We start from the raw sequence: 27,723 nt of genomic DNA, 5'->3' as shown, positions 1-27,723 counted from the left end.
CACTATGGAGTTGAGACTGACCTGGAACTCACTATGTGGCCCAGGCTGGTCTCGAACTCAGAGCGATCCTCCTGCCTCAGCCTCCCGAGTGCTGGGATTACAGGCATGCGCCACCACGCCCAGCTATTCACCTACTTTTGATCACACCTCATACATGTGGTCTGTCATTAAACTATGGTTATGTGGCCCATGACTGCACTTTTAGTTGGCACATAGCGACTGTGTGTATTTATGGGGTGCAGTATGATACTTCACACTTATACAGTGTGTAATTATCAAATCCAAGCAATTGGCATTTCTGTTTTCTCAAACATTTATAATTTTTAGTCAGGCCTGATGGCATCAGCCTATAATCCTAGCACTCTGGGAGGCTGAGGCAGGAAGATGACAAATTTGAGTCCACCCTGGGAAACTGAATAACTTAGCAAGACCTTGTTTCAAAATAAAAGATAAAAATGGGCTGGGGGTGTAGCCCATTTGGAAGGCCCTGGGTATCATCTCCAACTAAGATGCCACAAAACCATAACCAAAACAAAATACCTGACAAAAGAACAAAAAGTGTTGTTTACTGTGTTGAGAGCGTTCAGAGTCTTCTGTTAGCTCTGGTGAACTGTGTCTGCCCCAGTGGTGCGTCTGTGTGCCACTGCTGTTGTTCCCGCTCCTCCACCCTCCCACGCTCCTGCCCTGGGAGCTGCTCTTCTGCTCCCCAGTGGGTGAGATCAGCTTTGTGCCATTCCCCTGCCACAGCGTCTCCCGGGTCATCTCTATGGCTACAAAGGACAGAATTCCGTTCTTTTGTGTGACTGAGTAAGGTTCTGCTGTGTGTCCTGGGGTCTCACCATCTGCTCTGTTGGCACCTGGGAAGGGACACCGCACCTTCCTCTGTGCAGTGCATGGGTTGTCTGGCTTCCCCTGGAGAGTTCTGGTGGGCAGAGGGGGCGCCTTGACCTGTCTGTCAGCACTCTTGTCTTTAGCCTGCTCTTGTTTTTGTTGAGAAGTCACCTGAAAATTTAAAAAGCAGCCAGATAAACAATAACTTTTTTTTAAAAGAACATTTACCCATTTTATTGATGCATTGCAATCGCTCTACATTTTACCATATTATGTAGAAAATACTGAAAATACAAGCTACTTTGAAAAACCAAAGACAAAAACAATACAAAGATAAACTGCTTTACAACAATGATAATATTCAAAGAACCAACAATTAGAGTTTTTTTAGATTTTGTTTTTCTGAAGTTTTGCTGTTTTGGGTCTATCTGCGCATTGAGTTAAACAGCGCTGTTTGGAATTTTTGAAATTTCTGTGAATTGATTTCTCATTAATTTTGTTTAGGTACTACCTCTTCCCCACTGACCTTATTAGGTATACGTTAGGGTTTCTGACCTTTTATTTTTAACTGATGTAATTATCATACATATTTACAGGGTCGGCATGCCAATTTGGAACACGTGTATTGTGTGAGATGCTCACGTCAGGAGGAGTTTTATTGCCTCACACAGTCATCCCTTGGGTGGGGACTTCAAATGCTTTTCTCCTCCTGCGCTGGGGATTGAAACCAGGGCCTCTGGCATTCAGGAAGTGCTGCCCTGCCCTGCTCTGCTGTTTGGAGACACACTAGCTCTATGATAAATGTTGGAAACCATGGCCACCCTGCTGTGCCAGACAATGCTGGTGCCTCGTGTCTCCTTGTCTTTCTTTTATCTTTGCTGTCTTTTTGTCTGTTAAGTGCATTGTCTGGATGGTTTTTTGGAGTCCATTTGCCTATGTATCCCCAGTCATGTCTGATTTACTCTTAAACCCATCCTTAAATTCTTACATTTGGTCATTACCTTGATTCTCATGCATTCTTTCTTCCTTGTATAAATGTTGTTGATTCTGGGTGCGTGAAAAGCAGCTTTAAAGGAGTAGTTCAAGGTCCACACCGGTGGTATGTGCTCTAGAAGGGGATGTTGGTTTACTTAAGTCACCTGCCCCAAGGATTTCGCTAATCCAAGCACGAGGTTTGAGGATTTCTAAAGCCAAGGACCAGTTTACAAGGGATTTGCTCTGACTTAGGGTTTTTGTGTGTGATGGATTTGTCCTCGGTGTTGGCTCCGGCTCTGGCACACCCTGCTCCGTCTCTGTCCCCTGACCCCCACAGAGCGTGGAAGCGTGGCTCAGGCTTGCCCCGTGTGCCCATGAGCTGCTGCTCTTAGGTCAGCTGAGCACAGCTCTCGGTTTGCTTTCTCCTTCTAGATTTCAGCACATTAACTCCTCGGTTTTTATTTTCCTCTTTTAGATTTTTTTATATGTTTTGTGAGTTGTGTGTGTTTTAAATTTGTATCCTGTGATTCATTTTGAGTTACTTTTTGTAAGAGATAGAAGAGGTTTATTTTTATTTTATTTTATGGTACTGGGGATAGAACTCAGGACCTTGCGCTTATGAGGCAGGTGTGGTGCCACTGAGCTAAATCTCCGGCCAGGGTTTTATTTTGTATGTGAATGACCAGCTGTTCTTTTGTTGAAAAGCCACCCTTTCTCCATTGAAGTGCCTTTTTATATTCTTCAGAAATCAGTTGGCTGTATCAGAACAGCTAGAAGAAGGTTTTTAGTGTTCCTAACGCAGTGGTGGGAACCATGAGGCGTGCTGGGTTTCCTGACCCGACCATTCAGTGTTACATACATACATTAAGATGTCGCATTGTCCCACATGAATATGTGCAGTTCTTGTGTGTCAATTAAGAATTAAGCCATTTGGCTGTATTTGTGTGAGTCTATTTCTGGAGTCTGAAGTATGTTCCAGAGATCCATGTATCTATTCTTTTACCTCAATACTGTGGTCTTGATTATTTTTACATAAGTTTTGTAATTGTATAGTGTGATACCTTCAACTTTCTCCCCGTTCCCCCAGTTGTTTTAGCTATTCTGGTTCCTTTATTCCATTTGTTTTAGACCATTCTCTGTATCTATCAAAAAAGACAATCCTGCTAGAAGTTTGATTGCCTTTCTGTTAAATCTGTAGATCAATTCAAGGATAATTGATATCTTTACATTGTTGAGACTTCTAAATATGAATGTGACGTCTGTCATCTGTCTTTTTAGATCTTTGATTTTTCATCAGTGTTATATATATATATATATATGTGTGTGTGTGTGTGTGTGTGTATATCTATCTATCTATCTATATCCCATACATGTTGTGTTACTTAAGTATGTAATTCTTTGAAGATGTACTAAATGGTGTACTTTTAAAAATTTCATTTTCCAGTTCATGGCTAGAATATGAAATATTATCGATATTTGTATGTTGATTTTGTATGACTTTATTACTCTAGGAGCAAGCAGGCAAGTTTTTTTTTTTTTTTTTTTTTTTTGAGACAGGGTTGTCTTGTGTAGTTTAGGCTGGTCTTGAACTCCCGATAGCTCAGGCTGGCCTGGAACTTGCAGTGACCCTCCTGGCTCAAGCCTTCCAAGTGCACCACCATGCCTGGCCAAACTAGATAGCTTTCCCTTTCTCTCTCCCTCTTTGCCTGCCTACCTATTCAGTAGCTGTGACTTCTAGTACTAGAGTTTTCTTTTTTATTTGTTTTATGGATGCTCTTTATAAGGTTGAGAAATTTCCCCTGTATTTTTTGTTTGCTGAACATTTTTATTATAAAAGGATATTGACACTTTATTTTCATCTTTTCATTCTCTCACATTTTTTTCTTTTCCCTTTTTACTCTTCCCCTACCCATCCCACCTTCCCTACACCTTTAGCTCCTTTCTTCCCATTTCTAAATGTCAGTAATCTTATTAGAATCTTATGCATTGTTGCAGATTATTCACACCAGGGACACTATTTGGTACTTACACATGTGTGACTTATTTATTTCACTTAGGAGTAAAGTGTTTGTAGATGGGGAGGGGAGGAGGGGGTGAAGGGAGGGCAGGGGTAAGGGGAAAAATGAGAATCAAGACTTGCCATGTAGAGGTACATGATCCCAACAATGAATGTAACTGTACTGTATCCCTAAAATGTACCAATACACTCAATTAAAGCTGAAAAAAAAAAAGACAGAGGTTCTGGGGCCTCCAAGTACTACAGAGATGATGCCTGTGAGTGCTAGCACATCCAAATCACACGGCTTACCACTCATTCCTGAAGTTACTCAGTTTTAGACACACACACCAAGGTGCTGTATACACCACAGGATCTAAACGTCTACTATTTTGGTTCTTTATCTCAGTCTTTTCAAAGAGGGACCTTCTGGAACCATTCTCAAGTGACAGTTAAAATGAAAAGAGTGTGGGACCTAGAACTGTCCAATTCCCACCTCCCCAAAGAACTGTTGGTGTTTCACAGGTGCAGCTGAACTGCACCAAGTGAGGGACACAGTGAGGTATCAGTCTCAAGGGTACAGGACAGAAAATCAGGTGAGAAATGCCTAACTTTGCGAGACACAATCTTCCACTCAATACGTTTGTTTTATCCCTTGTAAAGAGATAGTCAAGTTAAGAAATTACAATTTCAACAGTGCAATGCTTTATTGGCTACTTCATCTCAACCCTGATAGCTATTTTCAATACTCTGAGCGTTCAAATTTAACTTTCTGGAAGAAAAGAATGCAAAATGAAGACAAAACTGTTCTACAACAGAGACGTCTTGTGATGCCCACCTGGCTGATGAGGTTCAGAAGCAACTTGCCCTCAGAGAAGCTGACCGGAGGTGGGGAGGTGTGGGACCCAGGCCAGCCACTGGATGGGTGGCACGCCGATGCAGTACTTGTCAACAGCATCCGCCAGCGTGTTTTTGTCATCATCAAAACTCAAAAGCCACAGCACCTAGCAGAGGAAAAGTTCTAGAGTTGAATGACAACCGAGGCTCTCAATGAAGTGAAGTGACCTTTATTTCTAACATTAAAATTTCATGAGCAGGACATGGTGGCACATTGCCTATAAATCCAGCTCGTGGGGAGGCTGGGGATGCAGCACACACCCCTGTTGATCACACAGGCCCAGGATTTGACCTCAGCATCACAAAATATGAAAAACCAGAGGTTTACTGGCCATGGGGAAAAATATCCACTGTGGGACTAACTTACTGCCAAACTTAACATAGAAATGTTAAATAAAACCTAAAACTGGACTGTAATTTTTCTCCTGATTTAGCTATAATGACAATTACCAACTGATCCAATCTGCTGACTGGTAGTACCCTGTGGCTCCGGGGAGGCAGCAGGCAGTTCACTAGGGCTGCTGACGTGCTAACTCACATGAGCAACCTCACCAAACAGAAGGGATTTTTGCTATAATCTCAGATTATCATTCCCCTGCACTAGGGAGATCACGTGCTACAGCACAGAGCCTATGGGAATCTGAAAGCCTGGCATCTAGGAACAGCAGCTGCAGGGTCAGACCCAGGTGTTGCTGCTGTCAGTGGCGCTGGCTTCCACCTCCATGTCCATGTGCTAGTGGACAGTTCCAGTGCTTATGTTAGATCAGGGAATTCTAGAAACTTTAATGTGTAAAGTAGGCAGAACACAACAATTTATTCCTAAATTTTCTACAAGAATTATGAAGCCTGATGAAAAAATCTAATGAATGTTTAAACTTTAAAAATTTATTACAGTAATAGATACACTGCCACGAATCCCTCTCAGAACACTCCCTCTTCCTTTGAACACACTTTCCGATTCTTCTTGCTGCTTTATGAAACAGTACTGAAAATCCTTTTTCAAGTCTTTAGTTGCATTGTCATGGATGCCTCAAAGTCCTGAATCAAGTCAAAACAAGGAAGCGCTAGAAGTCACATCATGTTTGATTTCATGAACAGGGTGTATGAAGACATGTTGTTTTTATGAGCCTGCCTTTTTGCTGGATGGCACTTGCTAGCAGTGTTCACTGCATGTTTTATACCTTGTAAAGATAGTCGCAAAAAGAGGACTTATAGAACGGCTTCAGAAAGTCGCAAGAATGATGGGATAAGAATGTTTAAAGAGGAAGGGAAATAAAAACGATTAAGATTTGGTATGTACATGTACCACTGCACCATGATAATTGTATTCATTACATATCACAGACATGTGATTAGAAAAAAAATTTTTTGTAAATGTTCAAAGCAAGGGGGAATTTGGGGGGGGGCGGGGATTAATGGCAACATGTTTTATTGTAACAAAAAAATTTAAACATTCACTCTATACTTTGAAAAAAAAAAGGATATTGACTATTGTCAGATGCTTTTCCTGTATCCATTAATATTGTCAGGTGTTTTTTTTTTTTAGATTATTATATCATTAATATAGTAGATAATGGTGATGGATTTTTTTTTTTTTTTTTTTTTACCAGGAATCAAACTTGGGACCTTGCGCTTGCTGGGTAGGCAGCAGAACCACTGAGCTAAATCCCCGGCCCAGTGATATTTTGAAATTGAATCAGCCTTGTGTGACTGGTATAAGGCCCACTTGTTTATTGTAATTTATTATTCATGGTATTTACTATTGTGATTGGATTTGATATGCTAATTTATTGTTTTTGCATGTGTGCTTACTAAAGGTGTTAATGTATATATTTTTTTCCTTGTACTATTTTTGGTATCATATTTTGGTATGCTGGTTATGCAGTTTTTTTTTCTTTTTATTGAGTTTATTGGTACAATCTAGGTATACAGTACAGTTACATTCATCATTGGGATTCTGTACCTTTACGTAATAGGTCTTGATTCTCATTTTTTCCCCTTGTCCCTGCCCTTCCTTCACCCCCTCCTCCCCTCCCCATTTACAAACACTTTATTTCCATTTTTTCAGTTTCTCATATTTTTTTCCTCCCCCTTATTACCTTTCCCCCACCCTTCCCACATTCCCTACACCTTTAGCCCTTTACTTCCTATTTCACATTATTAATTATCTCATTAGGATCCTGTGTACTATTATAGTTTTTCACACCAAAGAAACTATTCGGTATTGCAGTTAAGGAAATCTCTGTATGAACATTAAAAATAGGGAATCCTAAAATAAAACTAAAAAGGAAAGTAAAAGAGAAAAGGCAATGATGAAACATTAAAATAATCCTTAATTCTGGAGATGAAAATGGTCCCTGAACATATTTAAATTGCTTCTTGCTCTTATAGTCTTTTCTTTTTTTCATTATTTAGATAATACTTTATTAGTTTCTGTAATCAAACCCTCGTAGATATGACCTTACATATTTAGTACGATGTGTTACCCCTGTATACATAGAAAAAAAAATAAAAATGAAAAAGATTAACATTTCTAGCCCAATATGGCTGTCCATTTCTGTACAATGCCAACTCAACACAGTAAATTGGGATGACTTTTTGCAAAATTGGCAGCACCGTTAAAGTTACCCAAAATTCAATTTATATATATATATATATGCATATTATATTCATATTTATATAAAAATATATTTATATTTGTATATATTTATATAAAAAGACTAATGATAGCAGTATGTAATGCATCGATAGCAGCAACAGCTTTTCCATTTCTGCAGTCATCTGAACAAAATTATAGACATTCAGCACATTCCATTAAAACAAAACAAAACAAAACAAAAAGAAACAAAGAAAAGAATAATATCCAGAAAACTGCAAAGTTCTGTTGCTATTGTGGTACCTGGCACCATTTTTGTTTTTATTAGCATTTTAATCATCATCTGGAAAGAGAACATTCTAGAGTAATATCATTAAATATAACTCTGATAAAGCACGGTCCCTACTATGTATCATAAAGCAGGTATAAGATATTTTACATTCATAGAGGTATGATACAGTACTGTCCTACATCAATAATACTAGAATCAGTTTTGGTTTGAAATTTGTCTGCCAGTAAGATTGCTGCCCCTGTATTTTTTTGGCTCCTGTCACATGGAGAATTGTTTTCTTTCAATTTCAGTCTCTGGACTTCTTTTTGCACTAGGTGTGTTTCTTGTATACAACATATTGTTGGATTTTGCTTCTTATTCCATTTTGCCAGTCTATTTCTCTTGATTGGTGAGTTGAGGCCATTCACATTGCTGGTTATAACTGATATGTACTGACTTGTTATTGACATGTTATTGGCCTTTTGTTGACTCTTTTTACTTTTTACCTTCTCCTTTTAATTTCTCGCCTTGCCTATTTGATTTGCTCTGTTGGGCCTCATGGTGTTGTTGCCTTCATTGTCTTTTTCTAGGATCTTGTTTAGAATTGCTTGTAGTGCTGGTTTGGTATTCATGTAGTTTCTCAGGTGTTCTTTGTCGTGGAAGTGTCTTATTTCCCCATCCATTTTGAAAGAGAGTTTTGCTGGATACATCAGTCTAGGTTGGAGGTTGTTCTCTTTTAGTACTTGAAATATCTCATTCCAGGCTCTCCTTGCCCCAAGGGTTTGTGTTGAAAAGTCTGCTGTGATTCTGATGGGCTTTCCTTTGTATGTGATTTGTTTCTTTTCTCTTACTGCTTGTAGTATTTTGTTCTTCTGTTGGGTTTCTGGGATCTTGATTATTATATGTCTAGGTGTAGATTTTTTTTGATTGTAGCTAGTTGGGGTCCTATATGCCTCAGTTATCTGAATGTCAAATTCTTCCCCTCTGTTTGGGAAGTTTTCTGTCATTAATTCTGCAAACAGCTTTTTTAAGTCATTTGTATTTTCTCCTGCTACTTCATGTATTCCTATCAGTCTTATGTTATTCTTCTTTGCATCATCTAGGAGTTGTTGGATCGATTTCTCATGATCTCTTACTGTTTTTAAGAGACCTCTCTTTTCATGGTCACTGACTGCAATCTTATCTTCTATATCTGAGAGCCTATCTTCGCATTCTTTTATTCTGTTGCGTACACTTTCAATAGAGTGTTTAATCTCCTGGATATCTGTTTGAATCTGTTTTATGGATTCCATTTCTTTCCTATGTTGGGCGTTTATTTTTTCCATTTCTTTCTTATGCTGGGCCTTCATGGCTTCTATCATGGTCCTGAGCTCATCTATTTTTTTGTCAGTTTCTGCTCTAGAGTCTCGAATCACGACTTCCATTTTGCTCACTATCTCTATGGTTATCTGGGAAATTATTTCTGTTTTGAATTTTTCTAGAGCCTGATTGATCTGTTTTGTTACTTCCTGTGCTTTGAGTTCAGGGTGTCCTGGTGGTTCACTATCGGCCTTTTCATCCTCATTTGCCCTACTGTTTGCCATTGGTGAACTGGAAGTCTGTCCTTGTGTCTTGCTTAAGTGTTTTCTCATTTTAATTTTTGTTGTCGGACTGTCCTTGGTTTAATCTCTGGATTATCACCCAAATCTTCCTGATATAGTTGCACCCTAGCTTCTGTGTCTCTAACGACCCACAGACATTCTCATCTTCATAACATCAGAGAAAACAGCTCATCAAATCAACGGCAATGCTTTACCCCAACTGATACAATCAGCAACACATTAAGATCAAGCACAACTTGGACACTGACCACCTGTGGTAGTCACTAGTCTATCACCCTTAAATCATTTGAATTAAATTGAAATCAAGAAGCAGTCTAGAACATGTCTGCAATGAACAAAATTTCAACATAGTGTATTTACCATTTAATGGCTCAGACAGAGTGAGGATGCAAGACCCCTGGTCTCAGTTAGCTGATGGTTGAACCCCATGACGCTGACTGACCTCGGGCTGCAAGGCCCAGATTGAGTTCCCCAACCTTCTGAATGGTTGAACTCCACAACGTTCTATTACAGGTTTCTCACGCCCTTTCTTTAAAGATGTTCAAAGTTGGGAACTCAGAAAAATACCCTTGATGACCACCTCTGCCTCTGCAGAGTAGGTCCAAAGACTGGCACAGTCAGGAGGTCTGAGAGTGTGGGGGGGGGTAACTTAGGGGGGTTCACGGGCGCCCATGTGGCTACCTTCCCGGTGCTTGAGCTATGGTGGCTGGGTTGGGAGCAGGCATGGCTCTCCTTCCCGCAGTGGATCGGGGCCCAGGCTCAAGATTTTTGTTTTTCATGAGGAGAGAATTCTGAAAAGATAAATCCTATCTTGATTAGATTTAAAAGTCTAATATCTCGTTCCTTCTCCATTAGATTTTAAATTCCATGGAGGAAGAAATCATGTTTTCCATTTGTTGAGTAGACTGTCCATCTGGTTATGCAGTTTTGATTATGCTGGTTTCGTAAAATGAGTTTGGAAGTGTTTTATCCTTTTCTGTTTTCTGTTAGGATCATATAGAATTACTGTCATTTCTTCTTTGAATGTTAGAATTTGCCAGGGAAACCATCTGGATCTGGAGTTTTCTTTTCAGAAGGTTTATTATTATTCTTATTTTTTCATATTCTTATTTTCTTTTCATATTTTTATTCTGTATGTTTTCATAATTCCTGATTTATAGATTTATGTGCATTGAGCTGTGGCATTTTATTCTTTTAGTGTCTGTAGGATCACTGCTGATAGTCCTTCTTCTGTTCTTGGTATTGGTAGTGTGTGGTTTTCCTTCTTTTTCTCTTGATAGAGTGTCATGTGTTTTACTGATTATTTTCAGAGAGCTACATTTTGATTTCATTCATTCATATTTCTGTTGTCAATTTCTTGGTCTAATTTCTGGTCCAGTCTTATAATTTCCTGCCTTCTGCATGTTGGAAGTTTTTATGTCCTGTTGATCTTTTTTTGGAAGAACCAGAACTTCAAAGGCAAAGAATTAAGAACTGTTCCATATTAAATAAGTCAAAAGAGATGTCATAACTAAACATGTAATTTGGGATTTTCTTTTTCTGTGAAGTATACCACTCCAATAATTAGAAAAATCTTAATAAACTCTATAGATTAGATAAAAGTATTTTATTACTATTTCCAGGTTTGGGTAATTGAACTGTGATCATGTATGACTATTTTAAAGGAAATACTAATGAGGAATTAAACCATGCCTCCAACTTTCAAATAATTCAGAAAAAATACATATAAAAATACAGAGAAAAGGATAAAATGGGATAAAGTATTAACATTTGGGAAATATTAACACCTGGAAAAGGGTATATGAGAATTCATTGTCAGTACTCTTACAACTATTTTAAGCTTCTAATTATTTCAGAGTTAAAAATTAAAAGTTATTATTCCATAAAAGAAGATGTTAGTGAGAAATTGGACTATTTTAATATCAGAGACTTCCTTGAAAATAGTGTTACAAGGACTCAGTGGTGGGGCACTTGCCTACCATGTGAGAGGCTCTGGGTTCAACCCCAGTACCCCATACACACACACACACACACACACACACACACACACACACACACACACGTAGGAAGAGTGAAAATGCAAGCCATAGAGTTGAAGAAGATTATTTTAACATGTATGTTGGACAAAAGTCTAGTATCCAGAATATAAAATGTCTGTAATTCAATAAGAAAATGATTATTTAATAAAAATTACATGAAAGACTCTAATAGGCTATATATACATAAAATCTAAATGATGAATTAAATATGACAGGGGACTCCCATTTTATTAATAACCCCAGAAGTACAGATTGAAGTCAGGATAACCATTGCATACCCAAGAGATTTGTACAAAATTAAAAATTCTCACCTGTCTTATGGTGGCAAAGATTATCTAGTTATGGAAATTCTTATATGTGCTAGTGAGAATATAAATTACTATAATTACTTTACAAAAGAATTTTGTATTATTGCAAAATTTAAGACATATATACCCTATGACCTCTCAGTTCCTCTTTGGTTTTTTTTAAACTGGGGATCGAATTTGGGTCCTTGTGCTTGTGAGGCAGGTGGTGGAACCACTGAGCTAAATCCCCAGTCCAGTTCCTCTTCTGTATATGTCTTTTAGAGAAATGCATGGTTGTATGCAGGGTGTCTATGAGAATGTTGAGTTGGGCCAGGAATTTAGGCTCAGTGGTTCTGCTGCCTGCCTCGCAAGCGCAAGGTCCTGAGTTCAATCCCCAGTACCAGGAAAAAAAAAATGTTGAGAGAAGCATTGTTTATAATGGGCAAAATGTCCTTGACATTAGAATGAATGAATCTGGTACACAGAAGAAATTGTTAATAGTAGGTCACAGTTGCATGCACCATGGATAAACCTGGGGCCAACAAGCAAAACAAAAATACATACAGTGCCAGTGTATTTACGGAATTCAGAGGGCAGGCAGAGAGAACTAGGTTATATCGGTGAGCCATGCTACAGAGGTGCGTAGTACTGGGAGAAGCAAGGAAGTGATACTCCCTCCAAGTTAGGGTAGTGGCTACTTTTGCTTTGAGAGATGTCATCTGGAAGGGGACATATGATCCTTTGGGTTGCTAGACATCTTCCTTTCTTGGATAGTGGTTGTACACTTATCATTTCAATTTATTTGTGAGGAGTGAGTGTGCATGCATGCATGTGTGTATTATGTACACTTCTCAGTTTTTCTAAATTGACTCATGGGGTCTTGTGATATTTTATGGAGGAGGAATGCATGTGCCGTAGATTCATTTTGCTCATTTTTTTGTGTACTGTTTTTTTTAATGAAAAATTCAACCCATCTTTACAAATTAAATTGAAACTTACTCTCTGCCTCTTCTCTCTTGCTACTCTGGAGAGTCCCTGGCTTCAGATGGCAGGGACTCTGTTTCTGTAACGTGATACTCTGTGTGCCTAGCTGGGAGTAGCTCTCAGTGGACATTTGTTGGCTTGGATTTGAAGCAGCTATACTGTAAATATTTGTTAAATAAAAAATTAAAATGGAATTCATCACAGCAGATTACCTTATTGATGGGATTTACTGAAAGGATACAGAAGGGAGAAGACAAATCTTTCAGTAATCTGGTAATACCAGTTGTCATATGGCTGGGCTTTGGTCAGCTCTCAGATCATTTCCTCTGTCTCTAGTGGGGTGTGTGGGGTCCCACAGGGTCTGTGCCTCAGTTGGTGTTGGGCTTGCTGAAATGACTTGTGTGATGACCTGTGACTACCCTGGCCTCTGTCTCTATGAAGTCCTTTTGGATTAATTCTTGTTGCTTTTTGCTTGCCACATTTCTTGCTACATCCTACTTGGATATCTGGGAAAATAATTCTGGCCCCCTCATGGTTTTGAGTCAGGAACATATGTCCCAGGTTGTCAGCCAGCCTGCACCACTGGTGTTAAGTCTGTGGCCTGTGGATGTGTGTTGGTCTGTGGTCCTGTCAGCCATGTATTGTGGTAATTGTCATCTTGGCCCGGGCTGCCCTTTCAGGTCTGGGAGGGGCAGTTTTGCCTAGAAAGGCCTGTAAGGTGGACGGTTTACCTGACATGGTAAAGCACAATTTTCTATTAGGGCTGTTCAGGTCATTCTCATTTCTTGTTACTTTACCTAATGCAGTAAGCGTGTTTTCTTAGGATAGAAATAGACTGAATCAAAACACTTAATCTCTTCACGTTTCAAAATTGTTCTTTTCCTCGGGCTGTAGATTTAGTTTCACACACTATTTGTACCCCTGCAGATCACTAATAGACCACTTGGGCTTTGCTTCATTGTGCTGCTCCTCATAAGCATTGTGTTAATTTTCGGTCAGTTGTTTCTAGCAGGAACTGTTCCCTTGGGTTACAGCACCGTCATTATTAGACAATTTCCAGCATTGCCTCACTCATTGTTGAGTTGGGTTTTTTCCTCCAAGACTCATGTGTGCTATTTCTTTCTTTCTCATTTGTTTACTCGTTCACTGCTCTTGAGTGGACTCTTGGCTGTTGGAATGACAGAATCATACCACTAAAGCATGTTCTTGGTCGTGTGGAAAGAAGGCTTATTCCCATGCTGCCTCTCAGCATTTGCCTGACTATAGTGTGAACGCATAGCTGTATGGTAGAGTTTTGTTTTATTTTTTATTTTTTGAGATGGTCTCACTAGGAAGTTGAGACTGACCTGGAACTCACTGTGTAGCCCAGGCTGGTTTCAAACTCACAGCAATCCTCCTGCCTCAGCCTCCTGAGTGCTGGGATTACAGGCGTGCACCACCATGCCCAGCACGTGGGAGTTATTTTGCAGGAACTGGTATAAGTTGACAGTGGTGAGAGTTGGCCTTTAGGCATAGAAACTTTGAGAAAGGCAAGTGGACCAATAACATTAATAGTTTACAGGGAAAGAAATAGAAGAGATTGATAAATATATGAAAAGATCCATAACTTTCTGATAAAAATACAAAGTAAAACTACAGGTTTTATTGGATCGGAGAGTAAAATATTTGATAATTTGTTATTTATTAATATAATTGGTATAATTATAATTATTATAATTGATAATATTGATAACATTAAAATTAAACATTTTTAATGCTTTGTAAGTGGTTTTAATGGGTAAGTGATACAAGAAATTTTTAGTTTAATTAGGGATGCATTCCATAAAGAAACCTAGTTGCCCTTTTTATTTTATTTGTTCTTTGGAGACAGAGTCTTGCTGTATATTTTGGACTGGCCTTGAACTCACCATGTAGCCCAGGCTGGCCTTGAACTCAGCGATTCTCTTGCCTCAGCTCCCAAGTGCTGGCATTACAGGCATGCACCATCACGACCAGCCCTTAGTTTTTATTTTTTATGGAGACAGGATCTGACTTAGGTCACCCAGGCTGGCCTCAAAAGTCCTGGGCTCAAGTGACTCTTCTGCCTTGGTCATTCTCCTGAGTAGCTGGGATTACTGGTAATGTTGCTTATCTGGCTTCTTGGGGAATTTTTGTCACCCTGTGCTTTGTTTTCTTGGTTGTGGGATTTTTTTCCCTGTAGGCCAACCTTGACCTCTTAAGGTAACTGTTTTCCAAATATAACTCTAACCGAGTGGTGAAAGCAGACAGCAGACATCGTGCCTTGTCCTTTCTAGTTGTTGTTTATGTGCAGAGAACACTGGTGCTCTGGTGGTGAGGAAGTCCCCTGATGGTGCATTTCCCACTGTCCCCACCAGTGCATGTGGAACTTGGGACTGTGTGTGTCCTCTGTATTTTCTCAGGGAAGTTCATGTTGGTGTGAGATTTAAAAAAGAAATTTTTTTTGGTGGTACCGGAGATCGAACTCTGGCCCTTGTGCTTGCAAGGCAGGCAATGGAACCACTGAGCCAAATCCTCAGCCCATTTAAATTAAAAAAATGTTTTGCTTGACACTTCAGCTTATCTGAGACATAAAGGAAATCTGGGAAATGAGAACAGTGTAGGATCAGAGTATCTTTTATTCTGAAAATAACATAGTTAAGGCAGGTGTATATGAAACTGAAGTTAGGGCTGAGCCTTTCGTCACTATTCCCTGTGACATTAACCCTAGAGAGGGCCACAGGATCTTTATGATGGTCATCTACTGTGTCAGTTTGGGGCACTTTATGAGTTTATAAGATACTATATTTTTTATCAAGTGTTTAAAGCATTTTCTTGAGGCAAAGAAGAAGGTCTGGTCCCTTTGTTCTTTACCCTCAGCTAGCGGACCGGGCTTTTCTGATGACATTTTGAATATCACAACTGAAACATCAAAAGGTGTTTGATAACAAATACTCAGGGTTTTAGCTCTTGTATAATTACTGTGGGATACTATGACATACTCTGTACTTTTTCTTAGGAGAAAATTCTCTTAGAGAAACTAATGAATTAATGTGGACTTGGCAAAAACAGGCAGTTCCCATGGCTTTGACTTCATTTCCAATTCTGAGACCATCTGTGACTTCGGCCCCTTAGCCTGGAGATTGAATGCTCTGTTAGTTTCAGTGCAGAGAGTGCAGCAGAATACTTTTCTCTTTCCTCATAGGATGGATTTGGTCTCCAAAAATAAGGTTAGAATAAGAGTTAATAAGTTTTGAAAAAAATGCCTTTTTATCCTAAAAAAGTTTATACTACAGAATTGTCTCTTAGTTATGAATTACTGTCAGCTAGTTATTATTATAATCATAGGAACAATTTATTCCTTTCACAACAGAAATCCTCCAACATGAACAGAAGGAAGGGGTGTTAGCTTTCTAAGACTGTTCCTCATTCCTTGGGCCTTATAACAGTGTTGATGCCAGAGCACCATCTTGGTTGTGACCGGACATTTATAGCTCATTATGGTGAGGAGGAGACACTAAAGCCTGTGCTTTGTCAGTGGGATGGTTCTGCAGAGACCTTACAGGAAGAGGAACCCTCCTCTTTGGGGTCAGGTTAGTATTTGTTTGCAGTCCACTTTTAATCTCTGAAATGGAGAGAATGGGATTCTTGTCAGTAATCACAGATTTTGTAAAAACCATGTCAGTGGTTGGTTTTTATTGGGTGTTTATCTGTGCTCTGTAGCATGATAAGTTAGTTGGGATTGTAAAGATGAACCTGGCCTTGTAGAACTAAGAAGACATCTCATTGGAATAAAGGCAGGGCAGTGCAGGGGAAAGAGCAGGAGATTCTCTGTGAGACAGATAACCCTCACTCTCTGAACTTGGGCAAATGACATCTGTCCTGGGTCTCAGTTTCTCTCTCTTTCCAAGTGGGCCTGTAAAGGCCGTGGTGTTCATGAAAACCCTACAGCACTGCAAAATCATGAGGAAGGCATGGGTAGAGTCCTTTCTGGTAGGTCTTTCACACCCCGGATATTGTTTTCTGGGAGAATCAGTCAAAATCTCTTCTCAAGCTTAAGAGACTAGCTTGGTCTGCTTACTAGCAGCAAGGATGTGTCACCTCTCCCTTTGACTGATTTTCTGTGGGTTGAGACTTCCAGATTCAGAGATTGTTAGGATAACTTGATTACACTGGTAGTTACTCAGGGGTGCTTATGGGCTGGGTGGGGATTGCTGTGTGGAAAGGACGAGGATGGTCCTTGCCTGGTGAACCTTTTGTGTAGTGAGAGTCAGACAAACAGTAACCACATCTGCATTGGCCTCAAAGGCTCCTGGGCCCTCAGCTCCAGAATGAGTGCCTGACTCCCCACTGACGGGTTACTCGACTCCCCTGTTCTGCCACACTGGGGTGACTTGTGCATCAGACTAAGTATTTTTTAAAAAGGTTAAGAATAGTAATATTCCCCTGTATTTACAAGCTTTTAGTAGTTATGGGTTCCACTGTGCCAGTAACCATGGGTGTTATATAGAATGTTAGGCAAAGACTCAGTTGTTCCATTTTCATGGGAGTCACTAATTTGATCGGTGGGTCGAGAGCATTTTGGACTCATCTTTTAGTAGCAGCACAGTATCCCAGCGTGTGGGTTTTCTGTAACTTAATAGCTCCCCTATTAGTTCATCATATGGTTATTTTCAGTTTTTACTGCTATGAATAATGGGAAGTGAGTATCCTTATATTTTGTCGGCAAACTTTGTAACTATGCTTATAAGGCCAAATAGGGCATTGTTTGAACAAAGGATAAATTGTATTTAAAATTTTGATAGATGTTGTCAAATTCTTTTATCCATAAAGATTCTGATTTAGTAAGTCTAGAGTTAGGACCAAACAATCTGTATTTTTAAGTTTTTAAGGTCATTTGATGCAGCCAGGTCTGAGAACTATTGCAGGATGGAAGAATAGCGAGACTCACTGCAGCTGAGGAATAGAATGTCCTGTGCACAGGTGAGGCAGTGATGAAGACCCAGTGCTGAGCAGGATGCATGTGCCTGTCTGTAGTCGCAGCTGCTAGCAGTGGCCCCACTTTAGAGGAGCAGGGTACTGGTGTGTGCCTGGACTGTCTTCTTCCTGTTCATTCCCCAGAGGTAGGGATTTGTTCGTAGAAAGGTCACCCCTTTTGTGCCCCCCACCGTGATCCCAGATTCCTGTGGAGTGTGTCGCAGACAGAGGAGGCCTTCTTCAGGCCCCTGGCTCTGCACACACTGCCTGTGTCTTTTTAGATGTGGAGCGGAGGGAAATGAGTGTGAGAGTTACAAGGCTGCGAGTTCCCCACTCTGCTCACCGGCCGTGATCTTGGGCAGATTAATGGAGTTGACTTGCAGTGATACTACTTACCTTCCAGGGGGTGATGAACCTCATGGAGTCCTTCTGCTGTCTTTAGTATTTTGTGGAGATGTCCATCGTGCAGTTTGTCAGTGTGACCGGTGAGTCACCAGTCCTTCTCCATTAGCCACGTCTGTGGCTCTGAGGCCCAGGCTGGGACATGGTGCACTGTTCTGATTCTTAAGTCAGTGATGTGTGTTTATCACCATGCAAATGGATTTTCTATTTTAATTTTCATAATTGTAACAGGTGAATATTATTTCTTATATTTTACTATGGGTAATGCTCATAGCACATAAGTAACTTGATCAAGATCACATAGTGTGACAGAACAGGAATTGGAAATGCTTGATTTCAAACTGAGTCCAGCTTGTGCTTTCCGGTCCATTCATTTTGCTTAGGTAATGGTGCAGGTCACGCAGGAAATTGGGAAATGTTATTTGAGGGTAAGATTATTTTAGTTATATAATTTTAAAGATTAGCATAGTGACACAGACATTTCTCCTGCCTGTACTTAATATTCCTTTTCAGGAATATATGGTACCTAAACATATGGTACTGTAAATCTGCCTTTTCTGTAAGAATAGAAGTAGTCACTTGCTCTTGTGTTTTTGTTTCTGCTACTTAAAATTATGTTTGCTTTTATTTTTTGAACTGTTTGATACTTGTGAAGCAAGGTTGAGGGTGGCTTATAGTAAGTGCAGCAGGATTTTGTGGCTGTGAAAGTGTTAGTAACCAGGGGAAGTAATGTTTGTTTTCCTGTTTGGCCCTTACCTTCCTTGTCCCTCTTTCCTTAGTAGTGTGGCTCCAAGGGCCAGTTAGGGCAGAGATTAGCTGTCATTACTTTTCAACCCTGCTTAATGGAGCTCCCTGTTTTGTAGATATTACATTGTGTAAGGGTATGGAAATAGCGGGGAAAGTACCACCTCACAAATTCTGTATCTGTGTTGCTTCTAAATGGAGCTCTTCATTTGTGGCTTAGGTTGTTGGGTTGTTGTATGTATTTCAGCATGAGTATCTTGGAAAAAACTCCCCACTGTCTGCCCCTTAGTCATAAAATTCACAAAATTGCTAAACGGGTAGCATACACCAAGAAGTGTGGCAATACAGGAAGTACATGTTTCTCCTTACTGTGTGTTGAATGAGGGAATTTTCCCAACAGTTCTGTTGTAGTTTATTCTTAGGCCTCAGAGTTTTCTTTGCCCAGTATTTTTATAAATCAGTTTATTTTAAAATGTCTTCCTTCCTCCCTGGTGCCTGGTGCAGTTGGGTGAGTGTTGCAGGCAGTGTGGACTCAGACCGGGGTGGTGGGTGGCCGGGTGGCTGGAGGTTGGTTGCTGTCCTCACCCCTGCCTGCCGTCCTGCCGCAAATGCTGCCGTTGGTCGGTTACCTCTGTTCTGCATGTGGAATTGTGTGGGAAAACCATGTTTGATTTCCGATTTTTCTCAAGCCTGGTTCATACCCAGGGAATGCATTTGGCAGTCTTCAGTGCTTCCTTATCTTGAGATGGAAAGATGAGCTTTGGGGAGAAGCTTAACACAGTGAGTTAGGACCTGCAGGGTCAGGGGTGTGCCGTGTTTGCTTTATTTTTTATGAATTTCAGTCTGTTTATGTATTATTTCACTGTAGGGTTGTGACAACAAGTGATACATCAACAGTCAGGTGTAACTTCTCCTTACACTCCTGCTAACATGTTTAACGTTTTGCAGGAGACAGAAACATGGAAGATGGGCGCCAAATCATTTTTAGATAATCTGAATTTTAAAATCAGTAATACTTAATCAACTTCACCGTTACTAGACTGTAAATTATGTGGATGGCAGGGTGTGTGTGGGGGAATCATTCAGTCGTATCCTGTACTAGTTGCTACAGTAATCTAACACCCTAATTAAGAGCTAATTATTGTTGTTAGTTGTTTAATGATAAAGTTCTTTTGAAAATCACAGCCCACTCTTATATGTGAAAAATTCCCTTTCCACTTATACAGAAGAAAAAATATTCAGAAAGCTATTTTTGTCCTTGTTATGTCAAAAAGTCAGTTGTAGAAAGATTACATGTTAAACCTAAAATTACACTTTTAAAAGGCTGTAAAGAGCAGCATGTCCAGAGGTTTCAAGGGCCTGTCTCCTGCTTCAGCAGTGCTTGGACAGAGCAGACCCAACTCCCTCTCTCTCATCCTCCACCCACCTTCCAGTTACACATTTCAGGATCATCATCTTGCCGTCTCTGGCTTCCAGGACCAGCCAGCACCATTCTTTTGTGGGTAGCTCCTTAGGCTGACCAGCCACGACTCCTCATTTGTCAGGATTACTCCATTTTGGTAGAGGCTGCAGTCAACCACCTGGTGAATCTGCACCTGCGAGTCTCCCACACCTGCCTCTCTGGGCCACTACTTCGACTGTGATGAAGTGCTGTGGCGGGCATGGGCCATTTCTTCCTGAGCTGGCCCTTCTGAAGATGCAAAACCAGCACGGAGGCCGAGCTCTCTTCCGAGATGTGCAGAAATCTTCTGAAGGTAAAACCCTGGACACCATGGAAACTGCCTTGACCCTGGAGAAGAACCTGAACCATGCTCTTCTGGATCTTTATGCTTTGGGCTTTGCCAGGACAGACCTCATCTCTGTGATTTTCTGGAGAACCACTTTCTAGAGGAGGAGGTGAAGCTCATCGAGAAGACAGGTGACCACCTCACTCAGCCCCGCAGCCCCCAAGCTGGGCTGGGCGAGAACCTCTTGGAAAGGCTCATCTGGAGCCTGTGAGTGGGTTCTGCTCAGCCAGAATCAGGGCTTCGGTCTGACCCTCTTGCTCCAGCCACTGGGAAGCTTTTCCACCTCTCTGGAGCCCCCTCCAAAGTCTTCGACCAAAAGAAAATAAAACCTTTTGAAGCAAAAAAAAAAAAGCTTATGAAAACAAAATGCTCACACTTTTATTATCAGTTATGCAGAGGTTTTGAAACTGTTGCAAGACTATAGTATATATTAGCTTATAGTATAATTAGCTAATGCACACCTAACTGCAGACTAGATTAGATGAGCAGAAATTTGTCTCAATTACACCTCTGTATCACATATACATCATATATCATGTATATATCACACTAGAGTGACAAAGGGAAAGGATTCTGGCTGCAGTATTTAGTAACTGGAAGAACCCATCTCTTGTTAGTAGCAGTTCTTGACTGATAACACACAGAGTGGAATCAGTTTACTTTTGATGTGACTTTCAGTGTTTGTGTTTGGAAAGTGATACTATATTGTCTTATAAAATGTGGCAAAATATACTTTACATTGGTAACAAAACCTAAGATAAAATATTGCATAATAATTCAAAAGCTGCATGTCTTACCATTAAACCCTTTCTTCCTAGGCCTATGGATCCGGCTGTGACATTGTTATTTTGGCAAACGACTTCGAATGTGTGCAGATCATTCCTGGTGCTAAGCATGGGAACATCCAAGTCAGCTGCGTGGAGTGTTCCAGCCAGCAAGGAAGAGTAAGGACCTCTTCCCTTTGTGCAGCACTGTTGTTACCGTGTTTAGCAAAGCCAGTTTCCATATTCTCTTGGGCGAGGCTGGTCTACACTGTCTTGTTACTATGCGTGGTGCAGGGGCTGTTGATGGGAGTTGTAAAGGAATGGCTCGTACATAAGTGTAAAGTGCTGTTAAGCCAGTGATGCAAGGATGAATTGTTCCATGGGTGCATCTGTCCCAAAAGTTCAGTAGGCCTCACTGCCTTGTATGTTCTGGTATTCTACCATTCAGTAACCCTGGTGGCCACTGAGCCAGTAGAAGGGATTAAATTTTTATCTTCTCTACCTAACACTCCTTATAATGTCAGAACTTTGTTTTCTGAAATAGAATTTCAGCCTGGCCATTGACTCCTGGCCTTAGCTGAGTCTACTTCTTTAGCCTCTTAAGTGCTGGTACTACAGGGCTGTCCCACTGTGCCTGGAAGTAACATCAGTTTGTTTTTCTTGTGGTACTGGGAATCAAACTCAGGTCCTTCTCACTGAGCACTTTTTTTTGTTGGTTTTGAGACAGGGTCTCCCTAAGTTACTAAGTTGCCCAGGCTGGTGTTCCTCTGGCCTTAGTTTCCTGGAGTGCTGGGGTTACAGGTGTATGCTGCCATGCCTGGCTAGTAACATCGAAATTCCCTAAGAAATCTAATGAGGTATTACTGTCTAATGTAAATTTGTTGTATAGTGGGTGCTTTGTAAAGTCTTAGTTTAATGAAAGTTTATGTTTGAGGGAAGAATTTTATAGTTCATTCATTCATACATACTTTAAAACAGAGGATTTACTTTGAAATAGTTAAAATTTCATGATATACCTCTCCCTCAGAATTAAGAACATAGGCATCTAATTTACATGTAAAGTGAGCTGGGGATTTAGCTCATTGGCACCTTGCCTGCCTTGAAAGTGCAAGGTCCCTAGTTCGATCCCCAGTAGCAAAAAAAAAAAAAACAAAAAAACAAAAAAACAAAAACACATGTAGAGTAAATACAGCATATTTGCTGTACATCCTAGCTATTCAGTAAGGCTGTTACATAGGAGAGTTGTGTGTCTCTTTGTTTTTTGATTTTTTGTGGAACAGGTGGTCACCATGTATTTCAGGCTGGTTGGCCTTGAACTAGTCTCACCATATCATTCAGGCTGGCCTTGATCTTGCAGTGATCCTCCTGCCCCAGCTTCCTAAGTGCTAGGAGTACAGGCATATATGCCTGTTTTGTCTGTAGTCTTAGCCTAGAGACTATTCTTTGCTGAATAACAAATTTTATCAAGGTTATGCTATCAGGACATTACCTGATTAAATAAATAGCAATCATGCAAATTTATGCTGAATAAGTCATGGTGACTTTTTTATTCCATTTCTCCTGCCCCACCCTACTGCTGGGATCAAGCCTTAATATTTATGTAAATGTACTACTCCTTGACAAGCTAGTGATTGATTTCACTGAATTTTCTCTTGCTTTTCTGATTTTTTTGCCCAAAGCATTGCTATGCTTATTTTAGAAGAGTCACTGGGCCTGGTAATTCATGTCTGTAATCCCAGCACTCTGGGAGGCTGAGGCAGGAGGATCACAAGATCCATCATTATTTGGGTAATTTAGTGACAACCTGTCTCAAAATAAAAATTTAAGTGCTGGGAATTTGGCTCAGTGTGAAGACTCTGGGTTCAATGCCCAGCACCCCCTGAACTTCTCCCCCATACAAAAGGACACCCCTAACTTGCTGAGAGTGTCAAGTTTCTTTAATTAATTTTCATTAATTTTCTTATAGGACAAGTAGGGTTGCTTTAAGTCTGCCTTCGATATTTGATATCAATAGTATGATAGTTGTCAGAGGTGAATTTTAATAAATTACTTAAGTTCTAGTGATCACAATGAACACATTTTCTGGAAGAAAAGTTTTATTTTGGGGGGATTTTGAGACAGGGTTTCGCTCTGTGGTCCAGGCTGTCCTTGAACTGACTATGTAGCTAAGGCTGGCTGACCTCCAACTCCTGGCGATCCTCCTGCCTCAGCCTCCAAGATGTTTGAACTATGAAAGACAGTGTGTGGGAAGCAGAGCAGCCTATGTTTCTGTTACTGATTACCTGTTTAAAGAAGGCAAAACTCTGGGCAGGACCTGTGTGTTGTCTTTAGTGCCATCCGTGTTACCGTGTAGCCTGTCCTTGTGGCAGTGACTTTCATGTTTGTGACTCTGTCAGACTGGCTCAGGGCATCTACAGCAGGCATCTGAAGAAGGTTCTCAACTATTGTGGATTCAAAGCCTGGTTGGAAAAAGTGTAAGGTATTGGGAAACACTTAAAAGTCACCTTTTGGTGTGAGAGTGTATAAAAATCACAGTGGTCTTTTTGCCAGGCCTTAGAAGAATATGTACCTAATTTAGTTTCTGCTTGTTTTGTTTTCTGGTACTAGAGATTGACTCAGAGGGTGCTGAACTTCATTTCCAGCTCTTTTTAAACTATTTTATTTTGATACTAGGTTCCATTAAGTTAGCTAAGCTGGCCTCCTGCCTCATCTTCCCAGGTAGCTGGGATTACAGGTGTACACTCCCATACCTGGCCCTAGTGGAGTTTTATAGTCCCGGATTTTGGAGGTGTTGGAATGGATGGTTTTTGGTCTCTACTCTGTAGCTGACCCTCTCTTTGTCAGGAGGATGAACTAGGAACTGACCTTTAAGGAGTTACTGGCGACAGGCTCTGGTAGCTTCTGGGGACAGAGGGGTTTATGGTTTATGTCCCCCGTCACCAGGTGGTGACCTGGAACACAGTCCCTTGGGTCCCCAAGCCTCAGCAGCTGAAGACACCTTTTGTCTCCAGGCACAGTGGGTGACTGCTCAGCTCCAAGTTTTCTGTTCCCTTCTAGATGGCCTCCCAAGCTATATAATCAGGGCCATTTAATATGATACCTTCTTAAAGCTTGTTATTATTCAATGTCTTTCTCTACTTTCCATGGTTTTTGTATTACGTTCACTGGATTATAGTTCCTGATAAAGAGATGTACCATTGGAGTGTATTTTTGTGAATAAATTTAGTTCTAGGAAAGATGATTACTTTGAATAGGTCAACTTTGTACTCATAAAATGAAGCCTACTGAGTTTTTTTAGATTCTTAACTCGAATACACTTCCAGGTATTTCATTGCAGGAAATAGACCATCAGGGCCTCATTGGGGTATTAATGTCCTAAGTTATGTGTTATTTTGAAAACGAGATTTGTTTACTTTTCCTCTTTGTAAATTTCTGTGCTGTTTTCTTTTTAGATCGCTGCTTCGTATGGAAATGCTGTGTGTATATTTGAGCCCCTAGGCATAAATTCCCATAAGAGGAATTGTGTAAGTATTAATGATAGTAGGATGTTTTTAGAATCTACTTAACTTTTTCACATTTCTAATCGATTCTTTTTAACTTTAGAATTTGGTTGACAGTGGAACCGTAGGAGCTGGGGTAGGAGTAGGCTGGAATATCAATGTGCGGTTGGTCAGAGCCTTCGGGGCCTGCATCCCTGGGACATCGCCAGCTGCCATTTCCCTAGTCTGGGCATCTTGTTCTGGCCCAGGCTGCTGGTCCCTGCTCATAGCAGGAAAGCTGGAGAGCTGTCAAGTAGAAGACAACCTGGCCCTCCCAGAGCTCGTCTGCTGCTGTTCTCCTGCCCTGGACACTGGAGTGGTGTCCTCATTGCTCCCCTTTAGTGTCAGCTCCTGTCTCTGGAATGTCTTCCCTGCAGCGCCAAGGCTAGCTTTCCTAGAATCCTTAGTTTTTACTCAGTAACAGGATCTCAGTGAGGTCCATTCTCACCACCTTTAAAAATGCAACTTTTACCCTTTTAACTGTTTTTAACTTCTTTTCCATAGGACTTACCTTGTTTGTTTATTGATTGCTCACTATTCAGAATGTAAGTGCCAGAGAGTAGAAAAGTTTTTCTTTTGTTCACTGAGAATAGAATGTGGAACTCACCAGGGACAGTGCTCCCAAATACTTGCTAAGAGTAGTCAGGCACTTGGATATCTTTGCAGCTAAGAAGCCCAGCACCCTGCATTGACAGCCATTCACATGTATCATTGAGTGCTGGGTTTTATTTTTTATTATTTGGCATTCAGAAATTATCAGCTCCATTAAAAATTATTGCATGCTTTTGAACTTCACTGCCACTCAAAAAAATCCAAACTGCAAATGTTAAATCCAACTATCAGGAGTATATATTTAGAAGTCATTTAACAAATTATTTTTCTTTGTTTTTGGCAGTGGGAGTCTCAATGTGTTGCCCAGGCTGAATTCAGACTCTTGGGCTCATCATTCTCCTGTCTCAGGCTGGGACTACAGATGTATGCCACCATGCCCAGCTCAAAAGAGATGTTTATTTTTATTTTTTAATTTATTCATTTTATTTTTTTAAGACAGGATATGCTGTGTAGCCCAGGTTGGCCTTGAACTTATGATCCTTTTGTCCCAACCTCCAGATTTCTGTGCCACCATGCCCAGCCTAAAGATTGTTTTGTAAAATGAAATGCATTTTAACTAGTTTCCCCAGCCCCCGGTACCGGGGATTGAACTCAGGACGTTGTGATAGCCAGGCAGGTGTGGTGCCTGGCGCATCCCTGGCCTGTATTTTTCATTAAATATGTATATATATTTGGATATTTCTTTTTACATTTCTTTCTTTCTTTCTTTTTGAGACAGAGTCTCACTATGTAGTTGAGACTGACCTGGAACTCACTATGTAGCCCAGGCTGGTCTCAAATTTACATCGATCCTCCTGCCTCAGCCTCCCGAGTGCTGGGATTACAGGCGTGCACCACCACACCCGGCTCTTTTTACATTTCTGAAAAGTCAGTCTAAATATCTCCCGAGTTGGTATTACAGGCGTGCACCACCACACCCGGCTCTTTTTACATTTCTGAAAAGTCAGTCTAAATTGAAATACTAGCCTTTTTCTATAATAGTAGCAGGAAACTTATGTCAAATTTTGGAGTATTTAAATTGCCTCAGGGATAAAGCTTATCCCCTGAGAGTACCTTCCTAGCATGTGCAAGATCTTGGGTTCAATCCCCAGTACTACAAACACAAAAAAAAAGTCATCTGGAGAACATATCAGAATTCTAGAGCTGGGCATGGTGGTGCAGGCCTGTAATCCCACTGAGGCAGGAGGGTTGTGAGTTCAAGCCTAGCATGGTCAATTTAGTGATTTAGACCCTGTCTCAAAATAAAGTGTATAGAAAGGGCTGATGATGTAGCTCAGTGTGAAGGCCTTGGGTTCAATCCTCAGTACTACTGAAAAAAAAAAATTGGTTTTGCAGGTTTCCAGGCTGCAGATTGAAAATTTCTGTGATGTACTATAGTTGGCTGGTGGATTAAATACCAAAGGAAAAATACTAGGATTATCTGTAACCTTAGGAATGATTTAATTATTCAAAACACTGTTGTGACTGATACTTGGTGAGCAGTGGTAAGATTTAATATTAGTTTCGTTATAAAGTATAAAATTACTTTTAGATAATGAAATGCAGATTTTATAGGCATATCTTAAAATTTCATTTCTAAGTAGTCAAGAAACCTTGAGTAAATTACTGAAGTATTGAAGTTACTGTCAGCTGAGTTCGATCCCCGGTTCCAAAAAAAAAAAATGAAGTTACTGTCAGAAGTATTGCCATTTAAAAAATTATTGTACTTGCTAGGCAGTTACTAACGGACATGGATGTACATTGCACTGCATTTTCACAAAAGGGCATTGTACACTCTTTGTATATAACAAAGACGTAAAGCAGATTTACTTATTTAGAATTTAGTATTTAATGTAAATGATTTTTTTACTTAAACTTTACTCTTTAGAATGAAAATATAAAAAAATGGATGGAAACAATTAAAATAGTTGAAGTTTGTAATTACATCATATAGTTTCAAGTCTATTGACTTCTTAGGTACCTACAGTTTTTTATTAGACAGTGGGTCCACATGACTGATAATTTGCATTTCTTTCTACTGTGCATCTATTTTCAAAATATTTACTAGTACATGTTTGCAGTATATAACAATTATGTTCCCTCTGAGGAAATTTTGTTTTAATAAACATTTCACAGCATTTTTGTAGCAGGTGTAGCAAGCTCTAAAGGTAAGTGTGTGAGCGGTAAACAGAGCATTGGTGGATCAGTGTGCGTGGGGAGCACCAGAGCAGAGTGGGGAGCAGATTAGCCAGGTTCATGGAGATTAGCCAGGTGTTCATGGAGACGCGCAGCTTGCAGAGGGTGCCCATCTGCCGGACTGGAGGAGCCTGGGGGCCCTACTCCGTGGGTGGTTGTCGGCTCATCACTGGGGAGTAAGCAAGCAGGACTACTGAAGTTGTTGTAAAAACAGCAGTAAAATGTTCACATCTTTATTTCAAGTCATAT

The 27,723-nt window shown here is 40.3% G+C and overlaps 1 protein-coding gene and 1 non-coding gene across 2 annotated transcripts in view; one reads left to right on the top strand and one right to left on the bottom strand.

Moving 5' to 3' along the window:
- Dmxl2 (Dmx like 2) overlaps positions 1-27,723 on the top strand; it is a 119,318-nt gene that overhangs the window by 11,472 nt on the left and 80,123 nt on the right. Inside the window, exons 3-4 of the mRNA XM_033765327.1 lie at positions 21,203-21,328; positions 24,601-24,672. Coding sequence (XP_033621218.1) covers positions 21,203-21,328; positions 24,601-24,672 — 198 coding nt within the window. The remainder of the gene's footprint in view (positions 1-21,202; positions 21,329-24,600; positions 24,673-27,723) is intronic.
- LOC117286643 lies at positions 17,594-17,718 on the bottom strand. Its single transcript, XR_004517802.1, has one exon. It is a non-coding gene; the product is annotated as a small nucleolar RNA SNORA11 (small nucleolar RNA).

Source organism: Fukomys damarensis, unplaced genomic scaffold, assembly GCF_012274545.1.
Source record: "Fukomys damarensis isolate Sample0158 unplaced genomic scaffold, DMR_v1.0_HiC HiC_scaffold_17, whole genome shotgun sequence".
Classification (NCBI taxonomy): domain Eukaryota; kingdom Metazoa; phylum Chordata; class Mammalia; order Rodentia; family Bathyergidae; genus Fukomys; species Fukomys damarensis.
This window is presented reverse-complemented; position numbering and strand designations above follow the sequence as displayed.